Source organism: Ochotona curzoniae, unplaced genomic scaffold (assembly GCF_017591425.1).
Source record: "Ochotona curzoniae isolate NIBS_2020 unplaced genomic scaffold, NIBS_Ocur_1.0 contig_908, whole genome shotgun sequence".
Taxonomy (NCBI): domain Eukaryota; kingdom Metazoa; phylum Chordata; class Mammalia; order Lagomorpha; family Ochotonidae; genus Ochotona; species Ochotona curzoniae.
This window is the reverse complement of record NW_024466607.1, coordinates 24,725,052-24,739,928: the sequence shown is the minus strand read 5'-3', so window position 1 is coordinate 24,739,928 and position 14,877 is coordinate 24,725,052. Positions and strand designations below refer to the sequence as shown.

Sequence of the window (14,877 nt, the reverse complement as noted above, 5' to 3'; positions counted from 1 at the left end):
ATCCAGCTCCCTGCTTGTGGTCTGGGAAAACAGTCGAGGACAGCCCAAAGCATGTGCATGGGAGACCAGGAGGAGCTCCTGGCTCTGGATAGGCACAGCTCCAGCCATTGCGGTCACCGGGGGAATGAATCATCGGATGGAAGATCTTCCTTTCTGTCTCTCCTCCTCTTTTTACATATCTGACTTTGTAACAGAAATAAATAAATCTTAGAAAAAAAAATAGAATGTTGTGCTTTCGAAATCTCTGAGTTGGATGTGTTTGTAGCTGGAGAGGGAGGCTCTAAATTCAGGCACAAGCACTCAGATATGCCACAAGTAGCCGATCACTCCAGAAGTCAGTAGAGTGACAAAGATTGATAATCAGCTTCTGGAAGACCAAGGTCATGAATCAACTTGCATCAAGTGAACTCTACACACGTCTAAAACCTGTCACTGGTGATACTGGGCTGAAAGCTGTCACGGAAGCATGTTATCTGTGCAGAAGGCTGTCAAGCGTTGCAAGTCAAGTAGAAAACTGGATCAGAGGGTCCGGCACATTGCCTTTGGCAGCCTTCAGGAATGCGGTGCCGGGGTGGCACTCAACTCCAATCTGATTACACCCAGGATGGCAAAGTTCTCATCTACTGCATTCAGATAGTCTGAAGAGCAAAATTCCCACCACAGGCCTCATAAGAGCATTTGCATTAAAAACATGAAGCAAGAATACAGACAGAGAAACTGAATTGTGAGGACAAGCACAGGGTCAATGCTGGAGGAACAGAGAGGTGCACAAGTTTATCCCGAGCAGCTACTCAAGACATGAGTCAAGGACGGTGGAAAGGAGCAGAGATGCAATATGACAACCTAGCATTTATTTTTTAAATTGGATATTGGGCGCAGCAAGGCATTCTCTGAACTTACACGAACAATCTATAACCAACAGTTACAGAACAGTAATTAGCAGGGGATCGGGGTAGGTGGGAAATGGTAGTACTTTGCAGTAGCCATGTTTAAAAACAGGTGATGCTACACAGTCACCAATCTCTAAATGACAACTGACTGAATCAAAGGAATGGGGAAGATCAAACTACCCATTAGATACAAAAAGGGCTGAGCCAGTTTATCGACACTCTGTGACAATAAGAAATATCAACCAAGCAAAATGTCACCGAAGATAAGAATTTTCTATCTTTGTCTACACCCTGGCCATCTGCCAGAACACTGCACAACGGTGTAATACTGTCAGTCTGTACTGCCTGCCCAGTGGGGTAGCTAGCATTACGGAATAAAGCAGAGAGCCAGCTACAAATGAAGAGCTAAACTTTAAATTTTGAAATTAAAACTAAATTTTGATTTAAAACTTCAATTCAAATCAGTCACACTCTGCTAGCGGCTACCATATTGAGCAAATTAGTAAAGGTCCATTCTATGCACCTTACAGCTATTAACTTATTTAATCATTACAACCCATGAGGTTTATTAGTCACATTGTGTATATATGTATATTTGTATCATATATACAATTACATATTTTATGTATATATACACACACATATAAAAAGATAGATATAAACATTTAAATCAAGGTACAGAATGGTTTAGTTATGTGCCCAAAGCCCATAGCTGGTTCTCAAATGAAAGAATGATTTAGACTAAGGATTTGTGGTTAAGGTAAGTAAAAAAGACATCCAAAAATACTGATTTTAACCTGTGCAAAGGTAAAGACATGGGCCCGGCGCGGTGGCACAAGTGGTTAAAGGTCCTTGCCTTGCACGCCCGGGATCCCATGTGGGTGCCGGTTCTAATCCCGGCAGCCCCGCTTCCCTTCCAGCTCCCTGCCTGTGGCCTGGGAAAGCAGTCGAGGATGGCCCAGGGCTTTGGGAACCTGTACCCACGCGGGAGACCCAGAAGAGGCTCCTGGCTTCGGGATCGGCATAGTATTGGCCCATTGCGCTCACTTGGGGAGTGAATCATTGGACGGAAGATCTTCCTCTCTGTCTCTCCTCTCTGTATATCCGCCTTTCCAATGAAAAAATAATAAAAATAAATCTTTAAAAAAAAAAAAAAAGGTAAAGACATATACCTGTTTTCCCTGTGTTTTTCATCCAGGTTTTGTTAGAGGACTCATTGTCAAAGCCATCAAGCTGCAGCTCCTGGTATTCCTCCCCGACACGTGCATGCTGGTCCGAGATGTCGATAGGAGACTGGTGATGGCCTCTGCAGCTGACACTAGAGGTGACCCAGTGCTCGGGACCATAGGCACCTATGGAGAGAAAATAACACTTCAGTCTTCATGGTTCAAGGGGCATGAAAGAAACAGGCAAAATACAGCAACACACTATCGTTGAATACAACTATCACCACAGGTGGATGCATTGGAAGCCTAGCTCAAACGTAACTGTACTGAGAAGTAGATGGATTTTTATGAAATGGGGTCTAGTAGGAGGTGATTGAGTCATGATCGCCCCATGAAAAGATTAAGGGTAGTCTTGCAGAAGTAACTTCTTACTAAGCAGCACTGTTAGAAAGAATGAGGCTGCCCCCTCCATTGACCCTTGCTGTGTGATACCTCTGGGGTATATGTAAGTTTGCATGCATATGATGTGATCTGTCACAAGCCCTCAACAGAAGCCAGGGGTTCTGCCATGCTATTGGGACTACAGAACTACAAGCAAAAGAAAACTCTTTGCCTTACAAAGTGCCCAGCCTTAGGTATTTTGTTATAGCAATGTAAGATAGACAAAAACAGAAGTCAAGCATTATATTTTCCAAAGTACATTTCCCAACATGTTCCCATTCGAAATAGGTCACCAAGGTACTGAATACCATGAAGCAAAGCCATTTGCTTGACAAAGCAAGATTTCAGAAAAATATGTCACTTAAAATAGCCTTGCTCTTGACTTGCAATTAAATATTTGCTAACAATTTACATTTAACAATGATTCAAGCAACTATACAAGAGTTGTTGGAATTGTTTGTAGTTTTGAAAGCGTTTAAGTTTCTCTAAAATAAACAGAGCACTTATTCACAAGAAAGTGCTTTCATCCCTTATTTTTGCTACTGTGCACTGAATATACTTTCTTCCTAACTCATACAAATGTATAAATAAGAAAAAGAAAAAAGAACAGCACACAACTGGACAAGAGTTATTACAAATGATGGAGTAGTAGCAAGGCGGATTTTTTCCACTTAACTGCAAAAAATTTTCAATTTGCCCAATTGGCACTCCTGAAAGTTAAGACACTCATCTCTCCTCTGGATTTCGGCTCTCTTTCAGAAGATGGAGAAAGCTATCTCCATGCTAAACTCAGTTTATGTGAATAAACAAGGACAGAGAAATAAAGGAGAAGAGTGTAATTAGAATATAAATCTAATGGGTATACCAGATACACAGGTATAGAACACAAAATAAAATATTGCGGGAGCCAAGTCTTTGACTCAGAATTTTGTTATCTGGCAAATACTTCAGGTATTTCATTCCGAACATCTGGGTCATTTCCTCTAAGCCTCATTGCAAGCAATAAGATAAACACAATCAGAGAGAACTTGACCATGGATTGGTCAAGATTTGGCAAGCTTGGAACACTTTATTTTAATTTATTTACTTGGGGGATGCTTTAAAAGTCACAGACAAGCACCATAACACTTTCTAGACAAAGATAACATCACAATTTTGTCTATTGTAGGACTCTAACTGAATTAAGAAATGTCAAGGGCTTCTCATGCTTTAACTCTTGGTCAAATTCACTAAGAGTATGATGATTCATAAAGGGACAGAGAGTGCATTTGCATGATTTTCAGCCAAACTCCATTTCATACTGCATTCATGTTATTTGAAGGGAATGAGGGGAGGAAAATCCAACCTAGTAAATTACTCCAATTCTCTTCTACATCGTTCAAGCTTTGACCAGACACCAAAACAATTTATGCAGAAACTAAATGAAGTGATTATTGTATAATTTTGGGGTGCCAAAATGTGAATTTTTGTTGGCTACAATTGGGTCTATACACCCAAATTATGGAAAATGTTGTTTTAATATTGCATATGTATATGTATATAAAACACTTTCCAGAAATGTACTAGGTGTAATTAAATTGTGCTCCATGTAAAATAATGCTGTGAGACAGGATAAAATAAATTAAAACATGTATAACTCTAAAGGAATAACACATGCAAGCCTTCATTTGTAAACACAGACGTTTTGTTATATAATTATCTTAATAGTAGCAATTTTTAAAATCCACATCGTAAGAAAAGTACCTATCATTCACCTAATTTCTCCTAATCTTCTAAACACAGGTGAAACATAATTTAGCACTCAATAAAAATACAATCAGAGCTCCTAGTAGTAAGATCCATTAACTCACTGGTAACCATCTGAAGATTTAAGCTTGACTACATGCTTGCTTTCACACTTCCACCCAATATACATTCAAGTGCAATTTTAATTGAAACTGATCTTCCACTTCAGATTTTAAATTAATTCTTCTTTGGAGTTCTTCATGCTCCAGACACCACTGCCTTGCAAAAACCCCTATGTCATCACCGGAGGAAACAGAACAGCTTCCTCCAAGCTTGCTGGTATTGATTACCTACTCTCACATCGGAGCTGCACTGCCATTCTGGTCTGTGTATATCTCCTTGGTGCTAAGACACTTTATAAAGGACTGAGAATCACATCATTAATCATCTGCAGTTGCACACATCTCATGAAACCGAATGCTTTGTTTTTCAGAGCTCTGAATAAATGCTTCTAAGTAAAAAACATGACACTAAGATTGTGCTTAATGTATAACCAGCTTGGAGAGAAAAAATAATCAACAAGAAGGCTTCTCTCCGATATGATAATACCCACTGAAAATAAGAAAATCATTTGCACTTTAGTTTTCTCTACAAACTCTTAGCATGAGCAGGATGTTTGCATTTGAGCAGTCATATCTACTCCGAGCTGCTTACAAACTCCTATTTTACAACTTTATGGACGAGGTTACTGAGAGTGGAAGCCACAGGGCAGACCAGGGTGCCAAAAGCAATCTCCCATTTGCCTGTTAAAAGTGTTGTAGGAATGAGATCTTAATGGAGACACCCTGTCAAGCTGTAACTACCAAGGGAATATAATGGCATTTCTCATTCAACCTGATGACAAATATTTTCTTTAAGAATTCAATAAATGCATCTGAAACCCAAGCCAAGAGCAAGACCTCAGATTCAGTGTGCCTCTGTCAGAGATGGTAGGGTTTCTGTGCTATCCTGGCACCAGTTTCTTGGTTTCCTCTGACTTCACTATCCCTGCCATAGTTTACAGTTCACTATCGGAAGTCACTCTTCCCCACTAGTTCTTCCTGTGTCATTTGTACCTTTATGCCAATCCCTAGCACATGGTCTTGCAGGTGATAAAACCTCAACATCAATTTTAGGGTTTGAATAAGTGAATTGGTATTAGAGATCAAAAAGTGCTATGTTTTACCTTCCGGTGATACTTTGCATTTAATTTACACAGCTATCTGCTGACTTCTTATTACAATGGCTTTACTCCCTTGAGTGAGAAGGTCAGTTTCAGAATGCTCCCTTTCTTTACTAACACATTAAATTAAACCGACAAGGGTACAACGATCTGCCCAAGTGATGTGCACAAAAGCATCTGAGTGCAAATTTTAGAACCCTGCCAACACCAATCACGGTTGGATAAAGAAAGGGTGTAGTATGACATTTGTTTGCATTGTCTTTTGAGAAGCATGATTATTTTTACACATCTTATATTTTAAAAGTTGAGTAAACTTTTAAAATGGTAGCCATGAAACATTATTAATATCATTTATGGCTTACTTGTATATTAAAAAAACCCACTTGCTTCCTTAGTGTGTCATTAACAAATCAGTACATTTTCCTCATTTTGAGATTCCAGAATTACACACATTCGCATCAGCAAGACATTTTCTCTAAGAGGGAAAATAAATCACACATCTGGAGATTAATTCCAACTGGCCTGTTTGAGGCAGACAACATTCCCTATGTCAAATCAGAGGTAAATATTGTGAATCCAAGCTCCTGAGACTCCATTTGATGCTCAGTATTTTTCTTTTCAAGTAGATTTATCCTAAAGAAGTTGGCTGAAGTACATACATTTACCTATTTCTTTGAAAAGCAGAAAGAGAGAGAAATCTCAAAGGCTAACTCATTCTCCAAATGTTCAACTGCCAAGTCAGGCAAGCTGCCATCAGGCCCCAGGAACGGAGTCCACTTCTCCTATGTGTAGGGGAAGGACCCTACTCTTGGAACCATCTCTGGTGCCTCGTAGGGTTTACATCATCAAGAACCTGGACTCACGAGCAGTGCCAGGACTTGAATTCAGGTGCTTGTACACTGCATGCAGGAGTTTCAAATGGCATCTTAACGGCTACAACAAATGCTGGCTCCCATGTGGACTCATTTTAAGCCAATGCAGAGAATTCTGTTCAAATGAAAATTTAATTTTGCACCACTCACACCAAACACACTGGAGAAACTTTAAGGAGAGCACAACTGGTCAGCAAGTAAGACTTCTCCATGAGGCAACTAGGTGCTGCATTTCAGTACATTACTGGATCAACAACTGGCCTGAGGAAGGAAGCTATAATTTTTATTTTACAGCATACAAATCATATTTTCACCTCAAAACAGGGAACTTTAAATAATAATCCATGATTCACATTCCAAACAATGGTTTCCTTAAATACATAAGAGGTATTGACTGAAAATAAGCATGTACCTTGAATTTATTTCACCACAATAGATCCAAATAATGGTTTCTATTCACTAATGAAAAGCCATTAAAAATAATGAATTCTGTCTAAATCTAATTAAAAACAAAACTAATATACATGTTATGTGCTGTTTCCAGTCAAAAATGCATATTAATGTATCCCTCAAGAAATTTACATTAAAAGTATTACCTGAATCTTGTCTACTTTAATCAACAGTAGCAATCCCAAAATATGAGCTTCCACTTTTTTTTTCGTAAAGTATTATAATTAATGCTTTGTCTCCCAAACACATATCTTTAAACACATATCTTTAAATTATTTAATTTTTTAATTAAAATTCATTTTGGGATTTGCTATACGGTTTTTTTGCACACCGTAGTACTGCTAGTTTAGTTATCTTTCATGCACTTACTACCACGAATGTGAAAAATGAAAATGGTAAAAAAGCATTCAGATGGCAGCTCTCAATATTTTTACTTTATTCTGCTATAATCACAAAGTTGTTCAACTGGGTTAAGAATGTTCTAATTTTGAAGTCAATTTAGGCAATGTACAGTTTCCTCTAAAAAAATAAAATTGCTCATAAAGTTTTTGCTTTTAACATTTCAAATATAAAACTTCCTTCTTGCATCTCATATTGATGGTGCACCTTCAAGAAATTAACAACATCTAACCATAATGTTAGACATAACCCCAGAAAGTAAGAATTAATTTATTTTTAATTCCAAGTATCACTTGTTTAATTTCCCAGGGTGTCTCTTGTAGGACTAGACATCAAAGCTAGTTTCAGATAAAATTTGACATGGTTCTAATCTGTAAGCTCAGTGTTCTAGAGTCTAATCCTAATGATAAGGATCTCTCTGAAGCCTCCTTCAGTTGTTCTGAAAGGATAGCATTCCTGGGGCAAACTTTTGATGTTCACATCCCAAGTCACAGTACTGCTCTGGATTCCTGCTTATGCAAATGCTCAGGCCAAGAGAGAGGCAGTAAGTGACAAGCCAGGTACTTCAGTTCCTGCTCCTCACCCAGGAGAGTCAGATGTAACTCTAGTTTTAGCTTGGTTCGGTCCAGGGTTGAATCTAGTGATCAGAGACATCTACTCTGCTTCTGAAACAAAATTTCAAAACTCATTCTAAGTAAAGATGACAGTGGTGCAGAAAGTAATGAACAGTCACCTGGTAATTCTGAGCTGCACACCCCGAGGTTGGGAACTGACAGCAGTGTCTGCATGTGCGAGTAAATGACAGCTGTAGAGCAGGCAGCATGAGCATGCGTGTACTCCACACACTGGAGGATTTTGGAGTTCTCTCATATATACATCAAGTCTCTAGCCATCTATGTATTTGGGTGTCTGTATCTTTTAAGCTTAATCTCTTCCACACCCTTGCATTCAACAAAAACATCTATCACTAATTAAGGTGATCATTGACTGAAAATCTAACTACTCTGGATTCAGGCTGGGCCACCTTTAATTTTATTTCTTGTGGATACAACATGGATTGATTACAACAAACATTACAGCTATTAAACAAAGATCATAATTCTTACTATCCAATGCCAACCTATTTTATATGGTTATGAAATGCAGACAGGATGATTCTGATCTGAAGGTTCAATCACCAGTCAGGTCCATTTTCAAATCATCAATACACTTTATCTGAGAAAAAGCTGCCCTTTGGGAATTCTGTCTATACAACACATAACAGAAATAACCACCCAAGGGCTAACAGGTCACAAGGCACAGTGGAAAGAGCCATGGTCAAAGTCGTGAACAGCATGAGTTTGACTTCAAGGAATAGCCTATCAGCTGTAAACCAGTCTAGCGACTGAGAGATTTTATGATTATCAATGAAGATAAGATGTGTCAAGGATGTCACAAGTTCAAGCAGTTACAGCAACATTACATATTTGCTCCTTATACTCCAGTTTCCACCGTGAAAAATAGTTGAATGTAATGGTACTCATTTAATACAGATTTAGTTCTCTTACATGTAAATTAGAGCCACAACAGATCATCTTAAAATTCCTAAGAGTTCTGAATTTTGAAATTCCATAAAGAATTCTCTTTAATATATAAAAGAATCAAATAGACATTTGTTAGGACCAGCATCATGATCTACTGGGTTAAGCAGCAACTTGCAAGGCAGACATCTCCTATCTGAGTGCTGATTCATGTCCTATCTGCTCCACTTCTGACCTGGCTTCCTACTAATACTCCTGAGAAAGTAACAGATAGGTCCCTGCAGCTTATGTGGGAGACAAGAATTCCTTGTTCCTGGCCCAGTCCTGATTTGATCGCATGGTAATTCGGAGAATGAGGATGCAAATGGAAGAGATCTTTCTCTCACTAATAAAGAAATCTTTTTAAGAAGCAGATGTTTGTTGACCATCCAGATAATCTCTAAGTCGTATCAGCTGCATTCCAACAAGGACATGATGAGGATTAAACAAATTATCCAAGAGTATGTGGCTCACAGTAAGTGCTCAATAAACATGAATGTCCAAAGTTTCTTTGGAGGACTACATCCCAGCTCCAAGATTTGGATGACCTGACCCATTCCAAGAACCAGGGGTAGCAACTGATCAATGTTCTGCAATCAGTAGAATCCAATTCCTATTGACAAATGATTGAGTCAGCACCTAAACCAATCAGCACATAGGATTTCCCTGGTTGGAGGCAAGGCTCAGGTTTTTGCTCAAAGCCTGGGAGAAGAACAAGCTTTCCTCTCTTGAATGAGAATGAAGGAGGAAGAAGGGAACAAAGTGACCTGCAGAAGCAGGAAATCAGCTGGAAGCCAGGCTGACAAGCAAAAAAGACAGCAAAATGAGAGAGGAAAAAGAAACAGGGGCAGGCATGTGAGGAAACCACACAGGAGATTTAAATTTTGCTTTAAGATTTTTCCATTGTGCTAATTGTATTTAGAACCGCTTGTATGTGCTTTCTGCTATTTGCAACTAACAGTGCAGGAGATAATCAGGATGTTGGTTACAAAAAAAAAGAGCCGACAGTTAAATTATTCAATGCTTTCTACATTCATCACTAAGATGGAAATGTCAAATTATAAAGATAAAAATCAAGAGAGCATTCTGGATGGAATATATAAGGTAACATCTGATTCTCCCTTCCTTCTTGAGTCTTTCTCTCTATCTTCTTCCCTTATAAAAGAAAGATAAACTTGGGTAAGGGTGTAAAGATCTAATTTAGACAAAAGCAGAAGAAACAAGCTCTAAAGCCCTTTGCTGTAAATTTTTACTCTGCTAGCACCGGGGTCATGGGACAAGAATCCGTGAGACGTTTAATGAGAATGGTTGCCTCTCACCTATGTGCTTACATAGAGACACAGCGTGGTTCAAGTTATCACTGGCCCAGGCTCGCTGAGGGGACAGTGAATTATTCTAAAAGGTCATGGCTGCATTCCAGACAGCCAAACAAGGCCAACAGTTAAGGTCTGGAACCCATACTTCTGGGATTCCCTGTGTTTGTACAAAGGGCTATTTCACTTCACTACTCAATCATCAATAACTCCTTCCATAATATTCCTTTGAATATGAGAAAATCCAAGCATAGTTAGATAAAACAAACAAACAAACAAAAAATCTCAAAGATTCAGCTATGTAGTCTGGTGCTTGGGAGGGCGGATAGCCTGTATACCAAGCCACTGACATAAGGGCTGAGATGAAGGGAACAAGAAATTAGAAACAGCTTTGTGAGGCGTTCACACAGCAGCTGAGGGGCCTGGTGTGGCTGAGCAGTGGGACTAGAAAACACTTCAGAGGGTCAGGCAGAGTGATTAACTCACTTCCTGTGCCAACAATCAAAGGAGGAACGTATGACCCAAAATATATGAACTAATCAAAGCTCTTTGGGGCAGCGGCTAGTCATACAGTGCCATACTGATGAGGAAAAGCCAAGCAACGGTGAATCCAGGGCCTTCCCATCATGCTGTAGAGTGGACTCTGACTCAGTCCTCATTCTCTTCCAATATATCTGTAGGACTCAATTTCCAACAAATGGGACCCAGAAAGAAAATTAGACAAAGTTAGTAGAAAAAAAAGAAAGTCTGACTCTGACCCGGCTGGATAAACTAGAAAATCAGTTCCATTCTGTTAGAGACTTAACCATTTTCAAATCTATCATAAGGGTAAGGCAAACAAGCCAACTGCCACAAGTCCAAATGAAAACGTGTTAGTCAATAACATACAAATTATTATAAACAGACAACTCATGTATTAGATGTAGAAACATGTTTTCAACTAATTCTGTATAACTTTTCCGTTCTGTAGTGCTACCTGTTGCTACTCTACTGCCTTGAATGTTTTTCCTATCACACCCCTCTTAGTAGCTGCCCTATCCTTCCCAGAAAGATACCATTCATAAATGTAATATATCCATCTCCTCTGTCAAGTTGTGTGATAAAAATGCCCAAAAGGCCAGGGCCAAAGATAGAACTCCATCATTACAGTGGGGCATTCTTCAGAATTCCTTGGCAAGAGTTTTTCAATCTATTATAAATCCTTATGCCTCCATTTCAGCTTTCAGACTGTCAGGATTTATTCTATCAGTTGCTGAAATCCAGACACCCAAATAGATTGCATTTGTAAACCTAGCAATGTTTTTATTCAAAAGCACGGTTATATGAGGAGCCATTCCCTTGTGCAGTATCAGAACATAGTTCTTCAAGGTTAGAACACACCTTAATTTCCATGTCGTGGTAGCTCACACTTTGTTGAGTCTCAGCTACTTTGTGCCTCCATGTAGCTTCCTGGTACAGTACCTGGAAGGGAATGGATGAAAGCCCAAGTACTGGGATTCTCTGCCTCCCAAATGCAGAGCTTTGTCCTCCTGATACCTGGGACCTTACTGAAATCCAGTCCTGGCTGCTAGAGGCATTTGGGAAACAAACCAGCAGTGTAAAGCTCTATCTCATGTTCACTCTTCCTCTCTCCCCCTCATAAAAAGTTTTCCAGTACACAAATCTGTTATCCTTCATTGTGTCTAAATTTTGTCATCAACATGAAATATTTGATGAGAACCTCCATATATAATCTTGTAATAACTGCTATACTTTTAGGACCTAAAAATGATCCATGATGGAATGAAGCAAATTCAATTGCAGAGAGGTAGAGAAGAGATATATTCATACTGTCAACATGGATAGCATAAAAAAGGCATCCAGCAGGGAGATGCCTGGAATTCTATTTGCAAGTGAAAACCACTTGCATTTCAAGATTTAAAAGAGACACAGGTCAACTTATCAAAGAAGGCCAGTGCTGAAACAAATACTAGGAAGTACGGAGTTTAGGGGCTAGGAAACTATTTAAAACAAAATACACGATGCTGAGCCTCCATATCACTTGAAGAGTAGTAAGTCAAGGTAATTGTGTGAGTTGTATTGGTCATTGTAAGACGTGTTTTTATTTGAAAGAGACTGACACAGAGAAACTTGGTCACCACTCTTGAGCTTTACTCACCAAATGGCCACAACGGCAGGGTCTAGCCAGGTAAAAGCCTGAACTCTATCTGTATCCCCCACATGGCTGGGAGAAACCCAAGTATTCAGATATTTCGCTACCTTCCAAGATTCAATCAAATGGGAAATGCCAATAGTCAAACCAGCACTCTGCTACAGGATGCTGGCAGTGTAAGCAACAGCTTAACCCCTGAGTCACAACACCATCCCCAAAGTAATGGTATTTTGAGAATGATGAGCATGACTAAGAACTGAAAGCTGACATTCAGTACCAGCTGTTGCTAAAAATTTTTGCGAAGTCCTTATATATAAATCACAAAGACAGCCATAAGTTATTCACTACTAATCCTGTTTTGTAGATGAGGCATTTAAGATAAAAGGGTTAAGCATCCTGCCCATGATCTCTACCACAATAAACAACTTTGAGCACCATCATTCCTCCACTTCATACCCTTAATTAACAGGTGACATTTATAGGGCAGTAACAATGTATCACAGCCAACAGATTATCTTATTAGTCCCTGACATTATTATCTCTACTTTATAAATGAAAAATCTGTAGCCTAAAATGATCATTTGTTTTGTTATTCAGATAATACCATGAGTAATTAGTATAGGCAAGTTGCTAGCCCAGAGACTTCAGAATTTCCCATCAAAATATGCTATATTGTATCTTAAATGTTTACTTCTTATCATTGATTGGAAAGTAGAGTGACACAGAGAGAATGAAAGAATTCTTTCATTTCAGGATTCACCCTCAAATGACCACAATAGCCAGGACTGGGTCAGGTCAAAGCCAGGAGCCTGGAACTCCATCTGGGTCTCCCACATGGGTGGCAAGGGCCCAAGCACTTGAGCCATCATCCATTCTCATAGGATGCAGTAGCAGGAAGTTAGATGGTAAGCTGAGTTCAAAGTACTCATATAAGAGATGCAGGAATCCTAGGTAACAACTTCATGATGCTTGCTCCTTGATTATGAGATTTATTGTGTGGGCACTTCTGGGCAATTTTGGTATTAGTGAAATCTAAATGTCAATTTCAATTCAGATTGCATGGTGAGGGCAGATTCTGTGTTCAAGCACTTCACAAGCACTGGCTCTTTCAAGCAGTGTTACAGATTATCAACAACAGCCAATGGCTACCTTTGTTTTTGGCTCCTCATAATTCGGAAAGAAAAAATTACCAAAATATCAGCAAAAATATTAACATTACAATAAAAATATGTGTGTGCAAATAATGCTAAGTCAGTGGATAAAAGTAAATAAGGCGAACAAGCAACTGATTTTCGGGGGAGATGTCTAAAGATAGCCAGTTAACAAAAATATGCGACAGCCTATAATTAGCACAGGAACTTGAGAAAACCAATGCCATAAATACCAAAATTAAGACAGAATGAAAAGTGGATGGAAAAGGTACTTCAGCAAATAATAAAATCAAGACTTTGTGGGTTTTTTTTAATTTATGAAAGGAGAAGTCATTTCTATATTTTTTCCAAGGGTATGTGAAATATCAAGAAATACTTCATGAATAGTGTACATGGTGGAATGCACAAAAATATTAACAGCAGAGAGAATTAAGAAATCATGTTTCACTGTTGGGAGACACCTCAGTGACAGCTTGATGGGCTTGTGAAAATTCACCAAAGATACCCATTGTAAGATTGGAGGGGAGACAGGGTGGGGAAGGAGAGGGGATCTTGGAGAGAAGTAAGGGAGACCCCAGTGCCTATCAATCTGTGTCATAAGATAAATAAATTAAATTTAAAAATCATGTTTATTTCAAATTAACCAGGATGAACCAGAAGATGAAGATAAATAAATCTTACAGACCTAGAACATTTTGTATGAATTCTTGGAGAAGTAAAAACAAAAGCTTTCAGGACCAATGGGATTAACACAACACTGAAGATCCATACTTTGTGACTAAGCAGGAGACAGCATTCGTCCTTCTAGATTTTGCCAATAAACACTGAATGAAGCCAGCATATGTCAATTCCTGTCCACTCTATTGATGAGCTTAGCTGGAAATCTTTAGCTTAGGAGTTTAACATCCCAGAGAAAATGCTTGGTGGTTTCCCAAACAGCTGGATACTGGTTATGAAAAGTAAGTGTTCTAATTAACTTATTAGAAGTTCTTCCCTTGTAGACAAAACTGCTAATGCACAGAAAATCTCACTGTAACAAAACCATTTGCAGGACATGCTGGACAAAAAAAAAAGGAAGCATGCTGACTTGGGAGATAACCAAGAGTTCTTCCAAGGGGATACGGAGACCTTTCGGAGTGGTTAGGTAGCAGTAGTTGCTTTCATTTCTTAGCATTATATTTTTCCCCTAATGATTCCCAAAACACCTAACTCAGAAAATCAAGAGGTTAAAAAGACAAAAACAAAAACAAACAAAACAAAACAACCTGGGTTTCTATACACATTTGTTTAAGCAGTAGCCTTAACCAGATTTTGCTGAACTAAGTCACATGAAGAGACCTGCAAACTATAGTGGTTCAAAGTTATCACTTAAAGTACTGTATTTAATGTTTCACTGGGAATTTCTTATATGACAGACTAAACTAGGATTGATGTCTTCTTTCCCAAAAAGATCTTACAAAATGCCAAGATAAACAAACAAAGCAGAAACTCCACCGATTGTGTCTTTTCTGGCAAAGACGACTATTGAGTGGAATTT

General features: G+C 38.8%; 1 protein-coding gene across 2 annotated transcripts in view; it reads right to left on the bottom strand.

Moving 5' to 3' along the window:
* PTPRG (protein tyrosine phosphatase receptor type G) overlaps nucleotides 1-14,877 on the bottom strand; it is a 678,048-nt gene that overhangs the window by 274,882 nt on the left and 388,289 nt on the right. For both annotated transcript variants that reach the window (XM_040994746.1, XM_040994747.1), the window contains exon 3: nucleotides 2,063-2,242. In XM_040994746.1, the coding sequence (XP_040850680.1) occupies nucleotides 2,063-2,242 (180 nt within the window). The remainder of the gene's footprint in view (nucleotides 1-2,062; nucleotides 2,243-14,877) is intronic.